A 19,338-nucleotide genomic window follows, 5' to 3' on the forward strand; every position below is an offset into this window, starting at 1 on the left:
ACTCTTCCTGAATTCCTGAACCATAGAAACTATGAAAGATAAGAAAATGACTGTTGTTTTAATCCTTTAAGTTATTGGAGTGGTTTATTATGATAGCAATAGTACTCAAAATATCTTATGTAGCCAAAACTGTCTCCACTCATTAGTTCAAATTCTAACCTCACTTCCACATGATACTTGCTTCAAACATATTTGGGAAACCATCATATTCTTTGAATTAACTAGATAAATTTGAAGCCAAAGTAGTCATACTTTAGTTTTACCTTTTCTTTTTTTTTAACAGAAATAAGGAAAACATTATCAGAAGCTGGTACCAGACATAATCTTAAAAGCAAAGTACCTTCTTAAGAAGAAAGTTACTTAAGTGTCATTCACTATAAAGGACAATAAATCACTGTTAAGGTTTTTTCTTTTAATAGGTAGGCCTTTCAAAGTAGGCAGCCAGCTACTTGATTGTATGGTTACTCATTCTTAAAGAACAAATAATTAAGGCAAAGACTACTACAATTTTTCCTCACTTACTGCAGTTAGGGCAGCAAGAGATAAAGTGTTTCTTTTTTTCTTTTTTAAAAGATTTATTTGGGAGAGAGAGAGTCAAAGAGAGAGACAGAGAGGGTGCACAAGCGGGGAGAGGGGCAGAGGGAGAGAGAGAGGGGAAGCAGGCTACTCGCTGAGGAGGGAAGCCCCATGCGGGGCTCAATCCCATGACCCTAAGATCATGACCTGAGCTGAAACCAAGAGTCAGACGCTTAATTGACTGAGCCACCAGGCATCCTGAGATAGTGTTTCAAAAGAAGTGGGGACAAGATTGGCTTCAGCCCCAGGCAGGTAGATTACAGATTATTCAGAACAAGATAAGGAATGTACATATAGACTGTCTTCAGTTTCTAACAGATGATCACTGGAAAATGTCCTTGCTTTTGGCTCTGCAACCCTGTGGCAGGTCCTAACCCTTCAACGTAAGAGTGTAAGTGACACTTTCCTGGGCTAGTTGATCTCATGCCATATGCCTCTGTAGTTAGGGATGTTGCTAAGGTGGTGCCAACCAAAATCCTTCCACTGTTCCTGCCTCTTTTGGAAAATCAAGACTTTAGATGAAGAATTAATAGTCTGTTACCACAAAAGGCCAAATCCCCTTTTCTGTAGAAGCAGAATATGGCAGGGTAACTCAGCATATACACTATTATTCTTAGTTTACTGCTGATTTACAAGTCTATACAAATACTTCTCAGTAGACTCTCCCCTTTTCACCTTATCAAATTGCTTTGCAAATTCCTATTTCTAAAACAGGACTCTCAAGATTCCCTTCTACAAAAAATTATCTAGGGATAATATCAGGGATCAGCAAACTTTTTCTTAAAGGGTCAGTCAGGAAATATTTTTGGCCTGTGGGCCCAATAAGGTCTGCAGCTACTACTCAGCTCTGCTGTGGTACCATGCAAGCAGCCACAGGCAACACATAAACAAATAAGTGAAGCTGTGTTCCAATAAACCTTTATTTATAAAACTGGCAGCTGGCTGTGGTTTGCTGAATCCTGGAAACAATTTGAATTCTTCCTGGAAAAAAAAAGATTTTGGCTAAAGATTTTTTTCCCTTGAAATACTGAAACTGAGCTTTACTGAGAGAAATCTATTTATCAGAAGAGGAAAAAAATACCTGGTTTATGGTGAAGAGGTAACTTGTGGTCATCAATGCAATGGTACAACTATAAACTTCCTTCCACATTTTTATTAAATAAAAAAAAGAAATCAAATCTTACTTGGACTTTTCTCTCCCTTCTGCTCCTGCTTCTTCATTTTTAAAAGCACAGTTTCACTAACCAATGTGCAGTCCATGTCCACTGTCTCTCCTCCTAGTCTTGACTGACTGCCATCCTAAATATTTAAAAATTCAAAAATTTTAACAATTATCCCGCATGGCCTTATATATTACTTTTTAAAAATTCTGGTAAAATATACACAGCATGAAATTTGTCATTTTTACCATATTTTAAGTATACATTTCAGTAGCATGAAGTTATATTTATTTTTACCTTAAGAATATACAGATTTAGGTTTTATTGCCTGTAAAACATTTTAGCTTCAATATACAAGCATCCTCTCTCAAGCCCATGAAAAGAAAGACTGATGTCAAGGAAGGGAGAGTTGTGCACTACTGAACTCCCTGGGCTTCTCCTCCCTTTCTTCTCCAGTTGGTCTCACAGTAATGAATATCAGTGTACACACAACAAATTTCATACTATAACAAGTTAAATACTTCATTAATATGCTCCCAAGTGAAAGAGAACTTCTCAAACTATGTAGAACCTAAATACAAGCCAAAAGAGTTATTTCCACTAGGGATTTTCATTTAATTTTATTATTTTTTTTAAGAGGTAGGGAGGGGCAGAGGGAGAGGGAGACAGAGAATCGTAAGCAGGCTCCACACTGGATGCAGGGCTCGATCTCACGACCCTGATATCGTGACCAGAGCCAAAATCTAGAGTTGGACATTTAACTGACTGAGCCACCCAGGCACCCCAGAATTTTAATTTTTAAAGAAATATACAGTATTTAAAAAATAGCCAACTAGGAAAATGAATTTTTTTCTTGATGGTAACATTATTTTTAAAGTTAATCAAGGCATATGATGAATTATTTTGATAAAATATAAAATTATTAAGGGGCACCTGCGTGGCTCAGTCAATTAAGTGTCTGCCTTCAGCTCAGGTTATGATACCAGAGTCCTGGGATCCAGCCCTGCGTCGAGCTCCCTGCTCAATGAGAAGTCTGCTTGTCCCTCTGCCTCTCCCCTGACTCGTGCTTGCTTTTTCTCTCAAATAAATCTTTAAGAAATATATGTATATAATTATTAAAATATGTAACTAGCATTTTTCATTATTTTAAAACTATAATAATATTTTCCAGCAAAGGCCTTTTTTAGAATTTTTTCTTTAGAGAGGGAAAGAAAGAGGAGGGGTAGGGGGAAAGGGAGAGAGAGAATCTTAAGTAGGCTCCATACCCAGTGCAGAGCCCAACGTGGGGCTTGATCTCATGACCTGAGCTGAAATCAAGAGTCAGACGCTTAATTGACTGACCCCCCCCCCCAGGTGTCCCAGCTAAGGCCTTTAAAGTCAGAAGGTATTATTACCCTTTCAAAAATACCATAAAGTTAGAAAAATAAGCATTTTTATTTCTTTTCTGAATAAATAAATCAGGTTTTAAGAGGTATGTGATTATCTTAAGGTCACAGAATAAGTTAGGGGAGGAGGGTGACTAACAACTTACTAGAAAAACCACATGGGCCTTGGTTTTACTTTCTAACTTACCTTTGTATCTATTACAGTAATATCCATTTTATATTGAGAAAGGTCTGCTCCTGGATCTATGCTCCACTGGATATTTTCAAAGGATACATCTTCAGTAAGGAGAAAAAAGTACAATTAAAATGGATTTTAAACATTCTTATTACTTTAAAACGTTATGGGATCCACAGAATGGGAAAAAAGATTTGCAAATCATTATCTGCTAACAGGGTTGTATCTAGGACATATAAAGAACTCTCACAACTCAATAAGATGACAAATACCCCAAATGAAAATGATCAAAGAATCTGAATAGACAGTCCTTCAAAGAAGGGAACTGGCCAATAAGCACATGATAAGATGCTCAACAGCAGTAGCCATCAGGGAAAGGCAAATCAAAACCACACCCAACTTCACACCCAACAGGATGGCTAGAATCAAAAAGACAGATAACAAGTATTGGTGAGAATGTGGAGAAATGGGAACCTCACCAGCTGCTGGTGAGAATGTGAAATGACACAGACACTTTGGAAAACACATAGTTCCTCAAAAGGTTAAAGAGAGTTAGCATATGGTCCAACAGTTCTACTCCTATATGTAACTCAAGAAAAATGAAAACATACATCTACATAAAATTGTACATCAATGTTCATAGCAAGCATTATTTTTAATAGTGAAAAAAGTGAAAATAAAATAAGTCACAAAATATCATATATTGTATGATTCCATTCATATGAAAACACCAGAATAGGCAAATCTACAGAGACAGAGGGTAGGTTAGTGGTTGCCTAGAATTGGGGAAGAGGGGAGAGGAATGCAGAATGATTGCTAATGGGTATTGTTCTTTACTTAGAAAAAGTTTTTTCCTCAAATATAATTAACATACAGTGTTATATATGTTTCAGATATACAATATGATTCAACATTTCTATACACTTCTCAGTGCTAATCAAGAAAGTATACTCTTAATCCCCTTTATCTGTTTCACTCATTCCCACCCCCCCACCCCCCCCCCTTGGCAACCATCAGTTTGTTCTCTGTATTTAAGAGTCTGCTTTGGTTTTGCCTCTTCTGTTTATTTGTTTCTTAAATTCCACATATAAGTGAAATCATATGGTTTCTGTCTTTCTCTGTCTGACTTATTTCACTTAGCATTATATCCTCTAGGTCATCTGCGTTGTTGCAAAATGGCAAGATTTCATTCTTTTTTATGGCTGAGTAATATTCCACTGTATATACATAACCACATCTTTTTAAAATCCATTCATTTATCTATGGACACTTGGGTTGCTTTCATATGTTGGCTACTGTAAATAATGCTGCTATAAACATAGGGGTCCATGTATCTTTTCGAATTAGTATTTTCATTTTCTTTGGGTAAATACCCAGTAGTGGAATTATTGGATCATATGGTAATTTTTTGATTTTCTGAGGAACCTCTACACTGTTTTCCACAGTAGCGGTACCAATTTGCATTCCCACCAATGGTGCGTGAGGCTTCCTTTTTCTCTACATCTGTCAACATGTTATATCTTGTGTTTTTGCTTTCAGCCATTCTGACAGGTATAAAGTGACATCTCATTGTGGTTTTAATTTCTATTTCCCTGATGATTAGTGATGTGGAATCTCTTTTCATGTGTGTTGGCAATCCATATGCCTTCTTTGAAAAAATTTCTCTTCAGGTCCTCTACCCATTCTTAAATTGAATTATTTGTGTTTTTGGTATTGAGTTGTGTAAGTTCTTCACATATTTTGGATATTAACTTAATGGGTACTATTCTTTTTGAGGCGATAAAAATGTTCTAAACTCAGACTACAGTAATGGTTGTACAACTGAGTATACAAAACAACTGACTTGTACACTTTAATGAGTGCTTTTTATATCAAAAATTGTTTTAAGAAAGTTAAAACTGTAACATTGAAGGAGTTTTCAATGTATGTGCACATGCATGACAACTACATTAAGCACAGTCACAGAACACAAAGTGACATAATATTAACTTTAAGTAAATTGTGAAAGGTTAGGTAGGGTTTATAATCCCTAGAGCAGCCATGAGGGAAAAAAAAACCCAAAACCAAAAATGTAAAAAAAATCAGAAATGAGAGTGAAGAAAGTGTTTTCATACAGAGACTGAAACTCTTTCCTTCTAGAAGAACACTAAAGAATGTGCTTCAGGAAAAAAAGGAAAATAAACCCAGAATAAAGGAAAAACTTTGCAATAAAGAATAAAAGAAAAAATACTACATAGGAAGTACAGAAATATTTGGTGGCCAAAAAACAAAAAGACTCATTTTAAACAGAGCAAAATTATGAAAAGATTAACATACCTATTAATTAAGAGTAAAAAAGATTTTCAAGCAAGAAGTTAAAAACCCACATAAATGTACATATACATATGTTTATACATATGTAAATGCAAAGAAAAAGGACAGGCTACCTGTGGGGTGAGGAACAAGGTTTGGATGATGAAAATTTTACTTTATGTATTTTAAAACTCCACATGGTTTAAAATTTGTAAAGCTTTTGCAAAGAAAATAAGAAATTACATAAAATAGGTAATCCACAAAATCACCTAAAAAGTAGGTATTAAAGACCTCAATTCATTTTTTCAAAAAGCATGAGAGCAGGAAAATCACATGCAAAATGAAACCAGTGAGAATCATCCCGTAAGCACAGAAATATGCAGGAAGAAATGTTTTTCCTAAAACAATTCAATATATCCAAAGAATGTATATTGTGTAACACTCGAGATCATTTAAAAAGAGTGGAAATACTATTTATAGTAAACATACCTTGACTGTTTTGTACAGACTTTGTTTTAGCAACTCTACATGGATTTAACTGAAGAACGGATGTAAGTTCACATGCTCCACGGACTGACCTGGCTATTTTTACTGGCTCATGAGAATCAGTTCCCTTAAACAGAAAGAATTATTAGCATCTAGATGAAATAATGAACAACCATTTTAATAAAAATACTCGAACATTTAACACAAACCTTCACATCATCGAAAAGATTCTCGGTCTCCAAACTTTCATGTGGACGTAGAGGGATTTTAAAGATGGGATTTTCTTCCTTGATTTGTAGTGGTGTTTTATTATCTGGAGATGATTTACCCAAGGACTGGAGGATGCACTCCTGTAAACACGGCTCCTCTGGGGAATCTCTGGTTAACACATAGCTCCCGCTCAAGGCCTTGCGGCTTGAGGAGGAGCCCTTTGGAATGGGCTTCAAGGCCTCATAGAGAGTCACTTGCCTAAATCTGATTTTAGAAGTCTCACTTCCTTGGCTTTTCTCTTGACGCTGAATAGCCGAAAATCGATCAGACAGATCTAGAGGTTTATCCATCACATAATCTCCATTCACAGAAGAATGACCATCCAGTAAAAAAGGAAAGGCATTTTCTTTATCAAAAGAGGCTTGGGGGCAGCTAACTTCATCTTCACTTTCTTCCTCAATTTTCTTTCTTTTGGATGTTCTGCCTCCCAGTGATTTCAGGGGTACTGCATGTTTGTCTTTATCAGTGACAGCATCTTTAATGTGATCAAAACCATCCTGTTCATTTTTGGATTCACTTATATTTTTATTGATAAGCATCTGCTTATTTGAAGATGACTGGCTAATGATCTTGTTCACTTCAGACCCAAGATTATGATGTGTGAAAAGGGCACTATCTTCAGATTTTGATCTAGTTTTCTCTGATCTAGAAGTAGAAGTGTTGTTGAAGGGTGCTGTTTTCAGAAGTTTTTTCCCAGTCTCTAAGAGAGAAGGGGACAAACTTGTATTCAAACCTAAACTACATTTCACATTAGAGGTAGCCCCAAATACAGGAGAAGATACCCGAGTAGTCAATTCTTCTTGAGGAGGAGTCTTTGACTTAGAATCTGAAAATCTAAAAAAAACAAGGAGTGGTAAAACTTTCTTCCTACTAAAGAAATAGGGTAAAAATTATAAGACAAGCATATGAGAAAACTTACACTAATACAGAATTATTAATAGTAAGGGTCTTAGCCATGTATTAGATTCAGATGATTAACCAACATTTGAAATAGGGTAGAGTTGTCAGCTTTTCTTCATTTGGCTGACAAAAAGCAGAGGAAAATGATACCGTAAATCTATCTCAATACCTTGATATTCCTATCCATAAATATTTTTCCTAAGTGATTTAAACAACTTCACTATATAAGAAAATCATATATATTTTTTTATTCTTATGTTAATCCCCATACATTACATCATTAGTTTTAGATAAAGTGTTCCATGATTCATTGTTTGTGCATAACACCCAGTGCTCCATGCAGAATGTGCCCTCCTCAACACCCACCACCAGGCTAACCCATCCTCCCACCCCCCTTCCCTCTAGAACCCTGTTAGTTTTTCAGAGTCCATCGTCTCTCATGGTTCGTCTACCCCTCCAATTTCCCCCGCTTCATTCTTCCCCTCCCGCTACCTTCTTCTTCTTTTTTTAAGAAAATCGTATTTTAATAAATTCCACTGGAGACCCAAATTCTTTTGTTAGAAATCTCTTCATAAGTAACTTCAAGAAACAAAATCCTTCTACTTCAGAACTGAACATAACTTAAGAGCCAGCCTGCCTGCAGCAGAGCAGACAGCTGTGACAGTAGAAAGAGTGTTAGGTTTAAGTTTGAAGATGTGGAAGAGGTAAGAGCTCCGGCTCTAGTCCTTAAGAGCTATGTGGTGTTAAATAAGGCATTTAATCTCTGTAGAGCCGCATTTTTGTTGACTAAATAGGAGTAATAAAACCTACTTTAATGGGGGCGCCTGGGTGGCTCAGTCGGTTAAGCGTCTGCCTTCGACTCAGGTCATGATCCCAGGGTCCTGGGATCGAGCCCCGCATCGGGCTCCCTGCTCAGCAGGAAGCCTGCTTCTCCCTCTCCTACTCCCCCTGCTTGTGTTCCCTCTCTCGCTGTCTCTCTCTGTCAAATAAATAAATAAAATCTTAAAAAAACAAAAAAACAAAAAAAACCCTACTTTAATGAATTACTTTGATGACAAATTAAAGATGATAAATGCATCTAAAACCAAAAGCACTTTTAAAAAGCAAGACAATACATAAATATAGGTATTATTAGTGGATGTTCTGAAATTAGTAAATGAGATGCAACACAATCTTGAAAATTCATCGAAGCTTATAGATGCATTTTATATAACATCTAGTTTTTGGAAATACAAACACAGAAGGGATGACTGGGTCTTTATAGAAGCAGAGGAACAAGGCTGGAAACTCTTAAATAATGCTTGATAGAAGTACAGAAAGAACCTAAAAAATAATATCTCTCCACAGTAATGCAAAAGGCCCTCAATTCATCATAAAGTGGGGAACACATGTATTTTTAAAAGACTTATATATTTACTTATTTGAGAGAGAGAGAGAGAATCTCCAGCAGACTCCTTCTGAGCATGGAGCCTGACTTGGGGCTCAATCCCATGACCCTGAGATCATGATATGAGCTGAAATCAAGAGCAGGATGCTTAACTGATTTCGCTACCCAAGGACCTCATGGGAAAGATATTTTTTAAAATAAAAATTAATACAGGTTCCTGGCTGGCTCAGTTGGTAGAGCACGCAACTCTTGATCTCAGGGTCCTGAGTTTAAGCCCCACGTTGGGCATGGAGCCCGCTTATATATATATATATTATTAGTGGGATGTTCTGAAATTAGTAAATGAGATGCAACACAATCTTGAAAATTCATCGAAGCTTATATATAAATAAATAAATAAATAAATAAATAAATAAATAAATACAACCAGAATGACAAACTATATGCTGACAGAAACAGTTTGATTATATAGAACTCACTGTAATGAGATCTCACCAATAGTCTTAAGTTTTCTACCAAAGTGACCCAAATTACCTTAAACTGTCTTCATTGTTTCTTACAGATTCCTCAAAAGGTTGTTTCTTGTGATCTTCTAGACATTGATAGAGTTCATCACCAAGAGGGCTCATGGGACCCTGAGATTCCTTCAGTAGTAAAATATAAAGTACATAGATACAATGGAAGATTATTCATTCTTAAAGAGGAATGAAATGTTGATATATTCTGTGATGTGGATGAACCCCAAAAAAGACTACGTGAAAGAAGCCAGACTTTGTCAAAAGCCACATAATGTAGGATTCCATTTATATGAATTATCCAGAATAGGTAGATCTTTAAGGACAAAAAGCAGACTGGTGGTTGCCAGGGGCTGTGGGTAGTGAGGAATGAGGATTGGATGTTAAATAGGTACCGGTTTTATTTTGGGGTGATGAGAATGCTTTGGAACCAGAGAGGTGGTAGCTGCATAATACTGTAAATGTATTAAATGCCATGAACTGTAGACTTTAAAATGGTTAACTTTATGTTATGTGCATTTCACCACAAAAAAAAAAAATATGAAGTACTTTTAAGTTTAAAGAGAGAAAGCCATCAATATTTTACTATTCTACATAAGTACATTCTATTACTGATATGTAAAACTCCATCAACTCCAATTCCAAAACACATTAAGATGAGGCAAAAGGAATAAAGATAATTATTTATGCTGATAGGAAATGAATTTAAAAGAATCCTTTAGAGAACAATGCTTCTCAAACTTTAACATGCATTCAAGTCAACCGGGGATCTTGTGAAAACACAAGTTCTCTTGTAGTAGGTCTGGAGTGGGGTCTGAGATTCTCTAACAAAACTTTAAGGTGACGCAGATGCTGCTGGCCTATGGATCACACCTTGAGCAGCACGTCTTTAGAGATCAGCTCCCTTAATATATTTAATATATAAACTACTTACTTGTCAGGTTTATGGGTAGGAGAGAATTAGAAACCATTAAAACACATTTGAAGTTCAAAGGTTAAAAACTACCCGCTACCACTTGAAGAGTGATTTAAAACTAGAAAGAACAAAAACAAAATCCAAAGTAATGAAAAATCAATTCAATTTTTAAGAATTTAACAGTAAGACAATTTTATAAGAGCAAATATACATTTACTGACTAAAGCAAAGGAATACTATTTTAAAGTTGCATCAAAATAAAACTTAAAATTGAAGAGTAAGTTTTCTATTTTTAGGGATCACTTAAGGAAAAAAAATGAATGTGCCTGATGTAAGGAAGTACTAAAAAAATGAAAAGAAATTCATGGGATCAATTTCTGACCCAATCCCTAAGAATGAGATTGCACATATAAGGACAAAAAACTAAAGCATCTACAGCAGTCCCAAGAATTCAGCCTGTTTTCCAAAACAAACTCCAGTTTAAAGGCTACTGAAAAATTCCAATAAATTCTGACACCAACCTTAAGGTTTAAGTCTTCAGTAAGACAAAACAAGGTAGGGGTAGGGAGGATACAGGAAGCAGGGAAGGGTTGGCCAAACCCTCCAGGCCACCATCACTTCCATAAATTTTGATTCAACCCACAGCCTATAATACGAAGAATTCTAAAGACTCCAGGTTTTTGGGATGCTGGGGCAGATAATATAAATGGGCCTTTCTAACCATATCAATTTTGTTCTAGGCCTTTATCCCTTGATCCTTGGATAAAGTAACTTTTCTCTTGCTCAATTCTCTAAAAACCGACCTAAAAGGATACCAATTAATTCATATTATCACCAAACTAAACAATTACTTACAGATTCTTCTTGAACACTAAATCCAAGTGTTTCAGCAACAACTGTAGCTAAATTAAAAGATGACTTATCAGTAGGACAATTGCTTGTTCCATGTGTTTCTAAATAAGAAAAAAAAACCCCACAATTATATAATTGCAGAAATGAGATGTATTGAAAAATACAAAAAAGGAAAAAAAGAGGCTCAAAGAACCACTTTACAGATGGCACTGGACAATTTAAAAATTCTGTGCAAAAAAGTCCAAAATATCTATCATAAATGGCAATAAACTGCAGGTATCTAGCATTTACATTTGCCAAATTTTTTCAGCTAAGATTTTCTATTTTTCCTAAATGAATGGAATGCAATGTGCAGATTATTTTTCTTATTGACACTGAAAAAAACCCTAAAAAATCATATATAATTGTGATGGATTTCTTGTAGTTTAAGATATGGCATGAATATAAAACCATATTTATAGTATCTTTCATGAAAACATACTTTGTGGGAGAGATTTTCAACACTGCATAATTTTCAAGATTAAAGCTAAAAACAGAAATCACCTGTGTTCAAGTATTTTACAAAGTTTTATGTGTACAGAGTTTCAACAAATCAACAGGTATTTATGGGGCACATATTATGTTTGAGGCATTGTGCTAGGCACTAGATGAAAAGAAAAAAAGGTTCTTGTCCTCAAAGAGTTTAATAAGGGCTGATACAGGTGAAACAGAAAGGTAAAAAAGAGAATTGCAATAAAATGTGATAAACATTAAAGGTACATAAGGAGTGATTTAAACATAAAGGAAAAACTCCTAAATCTGCCTTGGGTTATCAGGGAAAGCTATAGCAAGTGATGCCTAAGCTGACCCCTTGAGAACAAGAGGACCTGGACAGGTCATCTGGGCCCAGGGACAGAGGGAAGGACTCTAAGTATGTGTAAGGGTTCAGATACGTGAATTGCTGGAAATCAAAATGCAAAAGATGTAACTATAGTAGGATATAAGCCCAGATAGGCCAGTGAGGGATCTCTCACTCTCTCTTTCTCTCGCTGGGGTGTGAAGAGGTGAAGAGTGGAATTCTTCCCCTACTGAATTCAACTGGAATGAATGGGAGATAATACAGAAGAGCTACTGAACACAGACCACTTTTTTCAGCTTTGAACAGAAGCTGTAGCTAAGGATGGAGACAATTAAGAGAGGGGTTATTTTGGGGCGCCTGGGTGGCTCAGTCATTAAGCGGCTGCCTTCAGCCTTAGGTCATGATCCTGGGGTCCTGGGATCAAGCCCCGCATAGGGCTCCCTGTTCCATGGGAAGCCTGCTTCTCCCTCTCCCACTCCCCCTGCTTGTGTTCCTTCTCGCGCTCTGTCAAATAAATAAATAAAATCTTAAAAAAAAAAAAGAGAGAGGGGTTATTTTTAAAAGATAGAAGGTAACATATGCATATATTGAAAAGAACAAACATGCAGAGAAGGTGGAGATATAAGAAAGGAGGACAACTGAGGGAGCAAAGTCCTGGCAGCAGCAGACGAGAAAGCGCTCCATAGTGTAGACAAATAAGGATCTGCCACACTCAGTGTTATGTCTCCAGGACCCTTTGCCAGACAGTCTGTCTATACACATGTACACATACTCTCTGTCTCACACACAACTATGAAATGACTTGTTAGCTTTTAGAGCATAAGTTTTGTACTCACATTAAATGAATGTGATTAACCTTGACCAACCCTTTCAACTGGGCTCTGCATCTCATCTCCTCTCACCTTTTCATGGATGTAGTAACCGTTCCCTCTCTTTCCTTAGAATTATTCATTTCTCTCTTTGTACTTGACCATTCCACCAACATAAAAATATGCTGTGCAGGGGCGCCTGGGTGGCTCAGCTGGTTGACCGTCCACCTCTTGGTTTCAGCTCAGGTCATGATCTCAGAGTCCTGGGATCGAGCCCTGTGTCTGGCCCCTCGCTGAGTGGAGTCTGCTTGTCCCTCTCCCTCTGCTCCTTCTCCCACCCCCCAGCTTGCTCTCTGTCTCTCAAATAAATAAATTTAAAAAATATGCTGCATATGCTATAATATCCTATCTTTTAACATCCTCACTTGACCCACTTTCTAGCTACTGTCCCATTCTCCCGTCCCCTCTACCATAAAACACCTTGAAGTACCTGTTCACAAGTGTTCTCTCTGCTTACTCTGCTAGCTTCTCTTGACATGCAACAGTCTAACTGAATACCATTACACTTTTAACAATTCGTGTTACGAATTTTAACACTCAATGATCTGCATGTGACCAAATCCAACGGTCAATTTTCAGTCTTCCTCTTCCTTGACCTATCAGCACTGTCTGCCACAGTTGACCACTCCCTCCTCTCTCCACATGGCTTAAAGGACACTACTTTATCTCAGTTCTTTTTTTTTTTTTTAAAAGATGTATTTATTTATTTGAGAGAGAGACAGAAACAGAAAACAGAGGGAGAGGGAGAGGGAGAAGGAGAGAAGCAGACTCCTTGCTGAGCACAAAGCCTGATGAGGGGCTCGATCCCAAGACCCCAAGATCATGACCTAAGCCAAAATCAAGAGTTGGACGCTTAACCAACTGAGCCACCCAGGTGCCCCTATCTCACTGGCAGCTCACTTTGTTGGTTCCTCCTCATTTTCACAACCTCTAAATCACCATCTAGACAGCTGTAATACCACCTTTAAGGAGGTGAAAAATGGTTCTGAAGGCAAAACAATCTTTTTATGGATAAAGCACTTATATACATACACTCATACAGTATATCTGTAGTAGTGAAATTCCATGGAAAAGTGGTTCGGGAAAAAAATGTCTACAAAGGCTAGGGTGGGGGTAAGAAAAAGGGCTGAGAATCACTATTTTATATAATGAAGCACCCCAGAGCTAAGTACTTGAACTTCTCTTCTCTCTCTACATTCACTTGCTTGGTAATCTCATCTAGTTTTCTGGCTTTAATACCACCTACATGCTAACAATTTCCATTCATATCTCTATCTTAGACCTCTCTAAACACATCCAATTACTCATCCAAAATCTTATTTGAATGTCTATGTAGCATCTCAGAATATTCTCAAAACCAAACTTCTGATTTCTAACCACCCCTATCCCCACCTCCCACTCTGTAAACCTGACACTCCTAGTCTCTTTCCTCTTAGTAAACAGCAGCTCTAAAGAACAGAGTTGCCCAAACCAATCTCCCCTTCACTCACTCGGCCCTCGCCACAGAGGCTTCCTTAATGTTCCTCATAAAGAACCAGACAACACCCTGGTCCCAAGGCCTTTGTGCTCTGACTTCTCTACCTGGGGTGTCCCTTCCCCCATATCCACATGACTCCCTTGCTTCCTTACATCTCTCCTCAAGTGTCACTTTCTAAAGTGAGGCTTTCTAGTATCTCTCTCTCTTTTAAAGACTTTATTTATTTGAGGGGCGCCTGGGTGGCTCAGTCGTTAAGCATCTGTCTTCGGCTTAGGTCATGATACCAGGGTCCTGGGATCGAGCCCCGCATCGGGCTCCCTGCTTGGCGGGAAGTCCGTTTCTCCTTCTCCCACTCCCCCTGCTTGTGTTCCCTCTCTCGCTGTGTCTCTCTCTGTCAAATAAATAAAATTAAAAAAAAAAAAAAAAGATTTTATTTATTTGAGAGAGAGAGAGTGAGAGAGAGATCATGAGCAGGGAGGAAGGGTGGAGGGAGAAGCTGAGCAGGGAGCCCGATGCGGGACTCAATCCCAGGACCCTGGGATCCTTAACCTACTGAGCCACCCAGGAGCCCTCTAATATCTCTTCTTACCCAGCATTATTCTTTAGAACACTTGCTTCTACCTAATATGTATTTATTTTCTTTCTCCCTCAACTAGATTGTAAGCTCTATGAGGTTAAGGGCTTTGTTTTGTTCAGTGCCTGGTATACAGTAGGCACTCAAGTATTTGTTGGATGAATGAATAAAGCACAGGAAAGCTTGTTTACTTAAAATAATTAGCAATGTGTATTAATATGGATAGGGATGTTACTATGAATTAATAATAGGATAACATGACTTTCCAATATGAAAAAGACTGCTATTTACCAATAATACAAACAAAATCATATGGAAAATACTGCCTAATTCAGACTGTTGGCCACTCTTGCCCACCAGTAACCAGAAATTTTAAACTTATAAAGTAAATCTAAGTATGTTGCTTACTAGCCACTGGGGATTGACTCTGATCACAAGTGTCAGCCACTAGAATTTCACTTCCATTAGGTTTATGTTGTGGATGATTTGAAGACTTTGGAACTTTTCTCAGTTCTAAGGGGAGAAAAGAGATTAAATATAAATAAACAATTATGATACAAAATACCAAGATATGTAATAAACCAATACAAACTTGTCTTTAAGTGCATTAGAAGTGTTATTTTACTGATAAAATTTTCATATTCTAGAAGTTCATTCTTTTAGTTTCACTAAGAAACAAAGCTGGAAGTTAAGACTGTGGGAGAGAAAGGACTAGAACAGATAAGCTTCTTCTGACCTAAGTACCCTAGAGTTATAATATTTTAACACCTCTTCTCCTTGTGTATTTGTTGCAAATCAGTAGGCTCATTTAAAATGAATACCGCATCATGTATCTCAACAATCTTTGTTTTTAGAGTTTTTATTTTCTGGAAGGAAATACCAAAACATGCTTTACTAGAAACCATTCCAATATTTAAGGATTTTATTTAAAGAAAACCAAAAGAAGGACAAAGTAAAGGGAAATAGACTTTTATTAATTATAACTAGAAAATATTATAATGCACTCTAAACTTTAAAATAAGCAAGGGTAGTTAGAAAGGGAAGAAGACCAAGTAGTCCTTAAATGTTTTAAAATAATGTGCATGGCTCAAAAACGATCTTATATTTTATAATCAAAATTTTAGATTCCAAGTAAAAATGATCCGAGCAAGACTAAAACAGACAAATTAAGTTTTAAAACAGTTACAGGTTATTCTCATATGATGAAGAAATAAACCAGAAACAGTCATACAAGATATAAAAAAAGACTTTCCTTATAAAGAAAACTGCTGTGATTTTTTTAGGTATTCTGACAGATAGATTTAAACATGATCCAATATGTAGAGGCTTATCTGTAGTGATTCTGTCAGATAGCAGACTAAAAGGCCAAAGAAAGTTCATTTTAGATTCAAGATCTTGCATTTTACTTTTGTTCCTAATTAAATGTAAGATTTATAACAGTTCTTTTGTTTTCCACTAGAGGGTGATGCAAGCTCATATAAAATGGAAAAAAAAAGTGCTAATTTTCCAGTATCAAAGAATAAGATCTACTTATTATTTTAAAGGCATAGCTACTATCAACAGTTTATTTATATTATTAAATTATCTCTAGAAATATGCACACCCCTTCCCTCCAAATGCTTTCCTTGTTACAAACAATTTAGGTTAAAAATGAAAGTCTTTACCATTTATTTCATATCAATATTAAAAGAAATAATCATTGTATCACATCACATGATAAATTTCAGGGCTATATGCAAAGGCAGTTCCAAAGTATTTAGCAGAAATGGTAAGTGGGCTTGGAAGTAGAAATATGCCACTGATAAGCCACAAAGTAGATACTTTATAAAGCCATTTCTTGGTTATCATCAATTGCTACAAGTTATAACAAAAACAGCCAGTTAAGGGGCGCCTGGGTGGCTCAGTCGTTAAGCGTCTGCCTTCGGCTCAGGTCATGATCCCAGGGTCCTGGGATCGAGCCCAGCGTCGGGCTCCCTGCTTGGCTGGAAGCCTGCTTCTCCCTCTCCCACTCCCCCTGCTTGTGTTCCTTCTCTTGCTGTGTCTCTTTCTGTCAAATAAATAAAATCTTTAAAAAAAAAAAAAAAAAACCCAGCCAGTTAAAACTACTGGTAGGAGTAGCTGTGGTAAGACATGGAAAGTATAAAAATTTAGCTCCAGGGTGATCTGTATTAGAATTCTGACTCATCTACTTACTTGACAGGTGACCCTGAGTCAGTTATTTAACCCCTCCAAAGAGCAAAACCTTTCTTCATTATAAAATGAAGATACTGACAGCTACCTTCCAAGACTGTCAGAAGAATCAAAATTTGGTAATAATGTACTCGAATCACTCAGTGTATTACCTGGCACACAATAGGTGAAAATTAACATTAAGTTCCTTTCCCTTTTTCCTTCTAATCCCACTCAGATATAGACATAGGCATATTTTTTAAATAAAAGGAGAAAAACCTATGAACTACATTTATAAAATGCTGGGCATTTACATATTCAGATAAGTAATGCATGCCTATATACAACATAGGCAGAAAATGCCTTCCCAGTCACCTCAACAATGGAAGTTAAACTTACAGTTGTGACGTAAGTTCCCTAACAATGGTTATCTTCCTTCTACTAGATGGAAGAACAGAAAAACTCACCATAGCAGAAAACTTTTTTATACAAAAACAGATAACTAAAATAAAACTCCAATCCTTACCGTTTGTACACACGGACTGCTCCGGTTTGGCATGTGTTTGTTCTATGTATCGGACATGGAGGTTCTCCTTTCTTCGTAGCCGATTAATGCCAGAAAATGAAAAGGCTGTTATTGGTGAATCTGGAATAACATTTTCCTCAGAGTCAAGATCTGCCACTTGGTGCTGCTGATCATTTCTAAGGCAAATAATGACAAATGAAAGAAAATTAATTCAACAAATATTTATTAAAACACCCCTAGTATGGACTTACAAAAGAACACAGGTATGAAGCTGTAAAAGATGTAATTCCTTGCATTTTTTTTTTAAAGATTTTATTTACTTATTTGACAGAGAGAGACAGCGAGAGAGGGAACACAAGCAGGGGGAGTGGGAGAGGGAGAAGTAGGCTCCCTACTGAGCAGGGAGCCCGTTGCAGGACTCAATTCCAGGGCCCTGGGATCATGACCTGAGCTGAAGGCAGACACTTAACAACGGAGCCACCCAGGTGCCCCTAATTCCTTGCATTTAATTAATACAAAGATTAGAGAATTATTCAAATGATTAGAGTACCAAGTGGGGAATACTCTTGTGAGAAGTGAAGTACAAAGTGTAGTTGGGGTACCTTGAGGTGAAATGAAAAGAACTTCAAATGGCAGAAAAAATGAGCAGAGGATGCACACATTTGAATAAAAGGCATCCAATATTCTGCACCTGGTGTTAGAGAAGGGCAAGCTGGAACTACATGAACAACAGCCTTGATTAAGTGTGTGCATAATTTAGAAAACAAGAGGAAAAGAGTAAATTAAGGTTTTAGAGCATGGAAGTAATGTGACAATCGAGCAGCAAGACTGCAACACGGACTGGGACAGAAAGAAAGGAGGCAAGGAATCAATTTGGCAGTGGCTACCATGGTCCAGGCAAGAGTTTCTGTGGGTTTGAATTAGAATGTTGAAAATAGCTATGGAAAGGAAGGGGCCAAGGTTAAATACTGTGATAGTTGAATCAACATGACTTGGCAAATGACAAATACAGGGTGATGAATAATACTAACAATGATAACTACAACATTTGTTGGAGGTTTATATTGCTAGGCACGAAGTGCTACATGCATCAGTTTAATTATTACAACTGTATGTGCTATTAATATCACTCTCATTTTAAAAATGAAAAAATGAAGATATGGAAGTTAAGTCACTTTCTAAAAAACAAAGTAACAGAAGCAGGATCTAAATCCCGGCAGCCAGATTCCCAGGACAGTACTGAGAAGCACCCAATGTGTTATCCTTAGTATAGACCCTGAGACTAATAACTGACTACAAGTAGGATTCACACTTTGAGTTTCCACCACTGCTTCTACCTAGGCTCCCTTACAATCTACTCTTAACACATAGTCAGAAAAGTTCTACTAAAACTTTAGTCATATTGTGTCACTCCTCTGATTAAAACCTGCCATATCTCCCCATTTCACTGAAAACACAAGCCAAAGTCTTTTAAATGATCTAATTGTCCCCCTCCCCCTATTACCTCTCTGATCTATTTTTTTATTATATTCTACTCCACTCACCCTTGCTTCCTCAAGGAAGCCCACCTTAGGTTCCTTGCTCTTCCATCTGCTTGGAATGCTCACCCCCAGATATCACTTAGCTATCTCATTTCCTTCAAGTCCTTGCTGAAGTTTTACTTTCTCATCAGTGCCTACATTGAACATGCTATTTAAAACTGTAACCTCCTGGAGTGCCTGGGTGGCTCAGTTGGTTGAGCACTGGACTCTTGGTTTTGGCTCAGGTTATGATCTCAGGGTTGTGAGACTGAGCCCCACGTTGGCTCTGTGCTCAGCACAGCTTGAGATTCTCTCCCTCTGCCCCTCTCCCTTCCTCATGCTCTAAAATACATAAAATCTTAAAAAAAAAAAAAAGATTGTAACCTACTTCCCATACCTTAGGTACTCCTGTTCCTTGTTATTCTGCTCTGTTTACTTTATCTACAGTATT

The 19,338-nt window shown here is 37.1% G+C and overlaps 1 protein-coding gene across 8 annotated transcripts in view; it reads right to left on the bottom strand.

Moving 5' to 3' along the window:
- RBBP8 (RB binding protein 8, endonuclease) overlaps positions 1 to 19,338 on the bottom strand; it is an 89,140-nt gene that overhangs the window by 17,702 nt on the left and 52,100 nt on the right. For all 8 annotated transcript variants that reach the window (XM_081801514.1, XM_081801513.1, XM_081801518.1 and 5 more), the window contains 8 exons: positions 17,368 to 17,543; positions 15,081 to 15,185; positions 10,918 to 11,015; positions 9,166 to 9,275; positions 6,284 to 7,178; positions 6,078 to 6,201; positions 3,309 to 3,397; positions 1,761 to 1,875 (listed from right to left, as the gene is read on the bottom strand). In XM_081801514.1, the coding sequence (XP_081657640.1) occupies positions 1,761 to 1,875; positions 3,309 to 3,397; positions 6,078 to 6,201; positions 6,284 to 7,178; positions 9,166 to 9,275; positions 10,918 to 11,015; positions 15,081 to 15,185; positions 17,368 to 17,543 (1,712 nt within the window). The remainder of the gene's footprint in view (positions 1 to 1,760; positions 1,876 to 3,308; positions 3,398 to 6,077; positions 6,202 to 6,283; positions 7,179 to 9,165; positions 9,276 to 10,917; positions 11,016 to 15,080; positions 15,186 to 17,367; positions 17,544 to 19,338) is intronic.

Source organism: Leptonychotes weddellii, chromosome 13, assembly GCF_054177405.1.
Source record: "Leptonychotes weddellii isolate Sample4059 chromosome 13, ASM5417740v2, whole genome shotgun sequence".
NCBI lineage: Eukaryota > Metazoa > Chordata > Mammalia > Carnivora > Phocidae > Leptonychotes > Leptonychotes weddellii.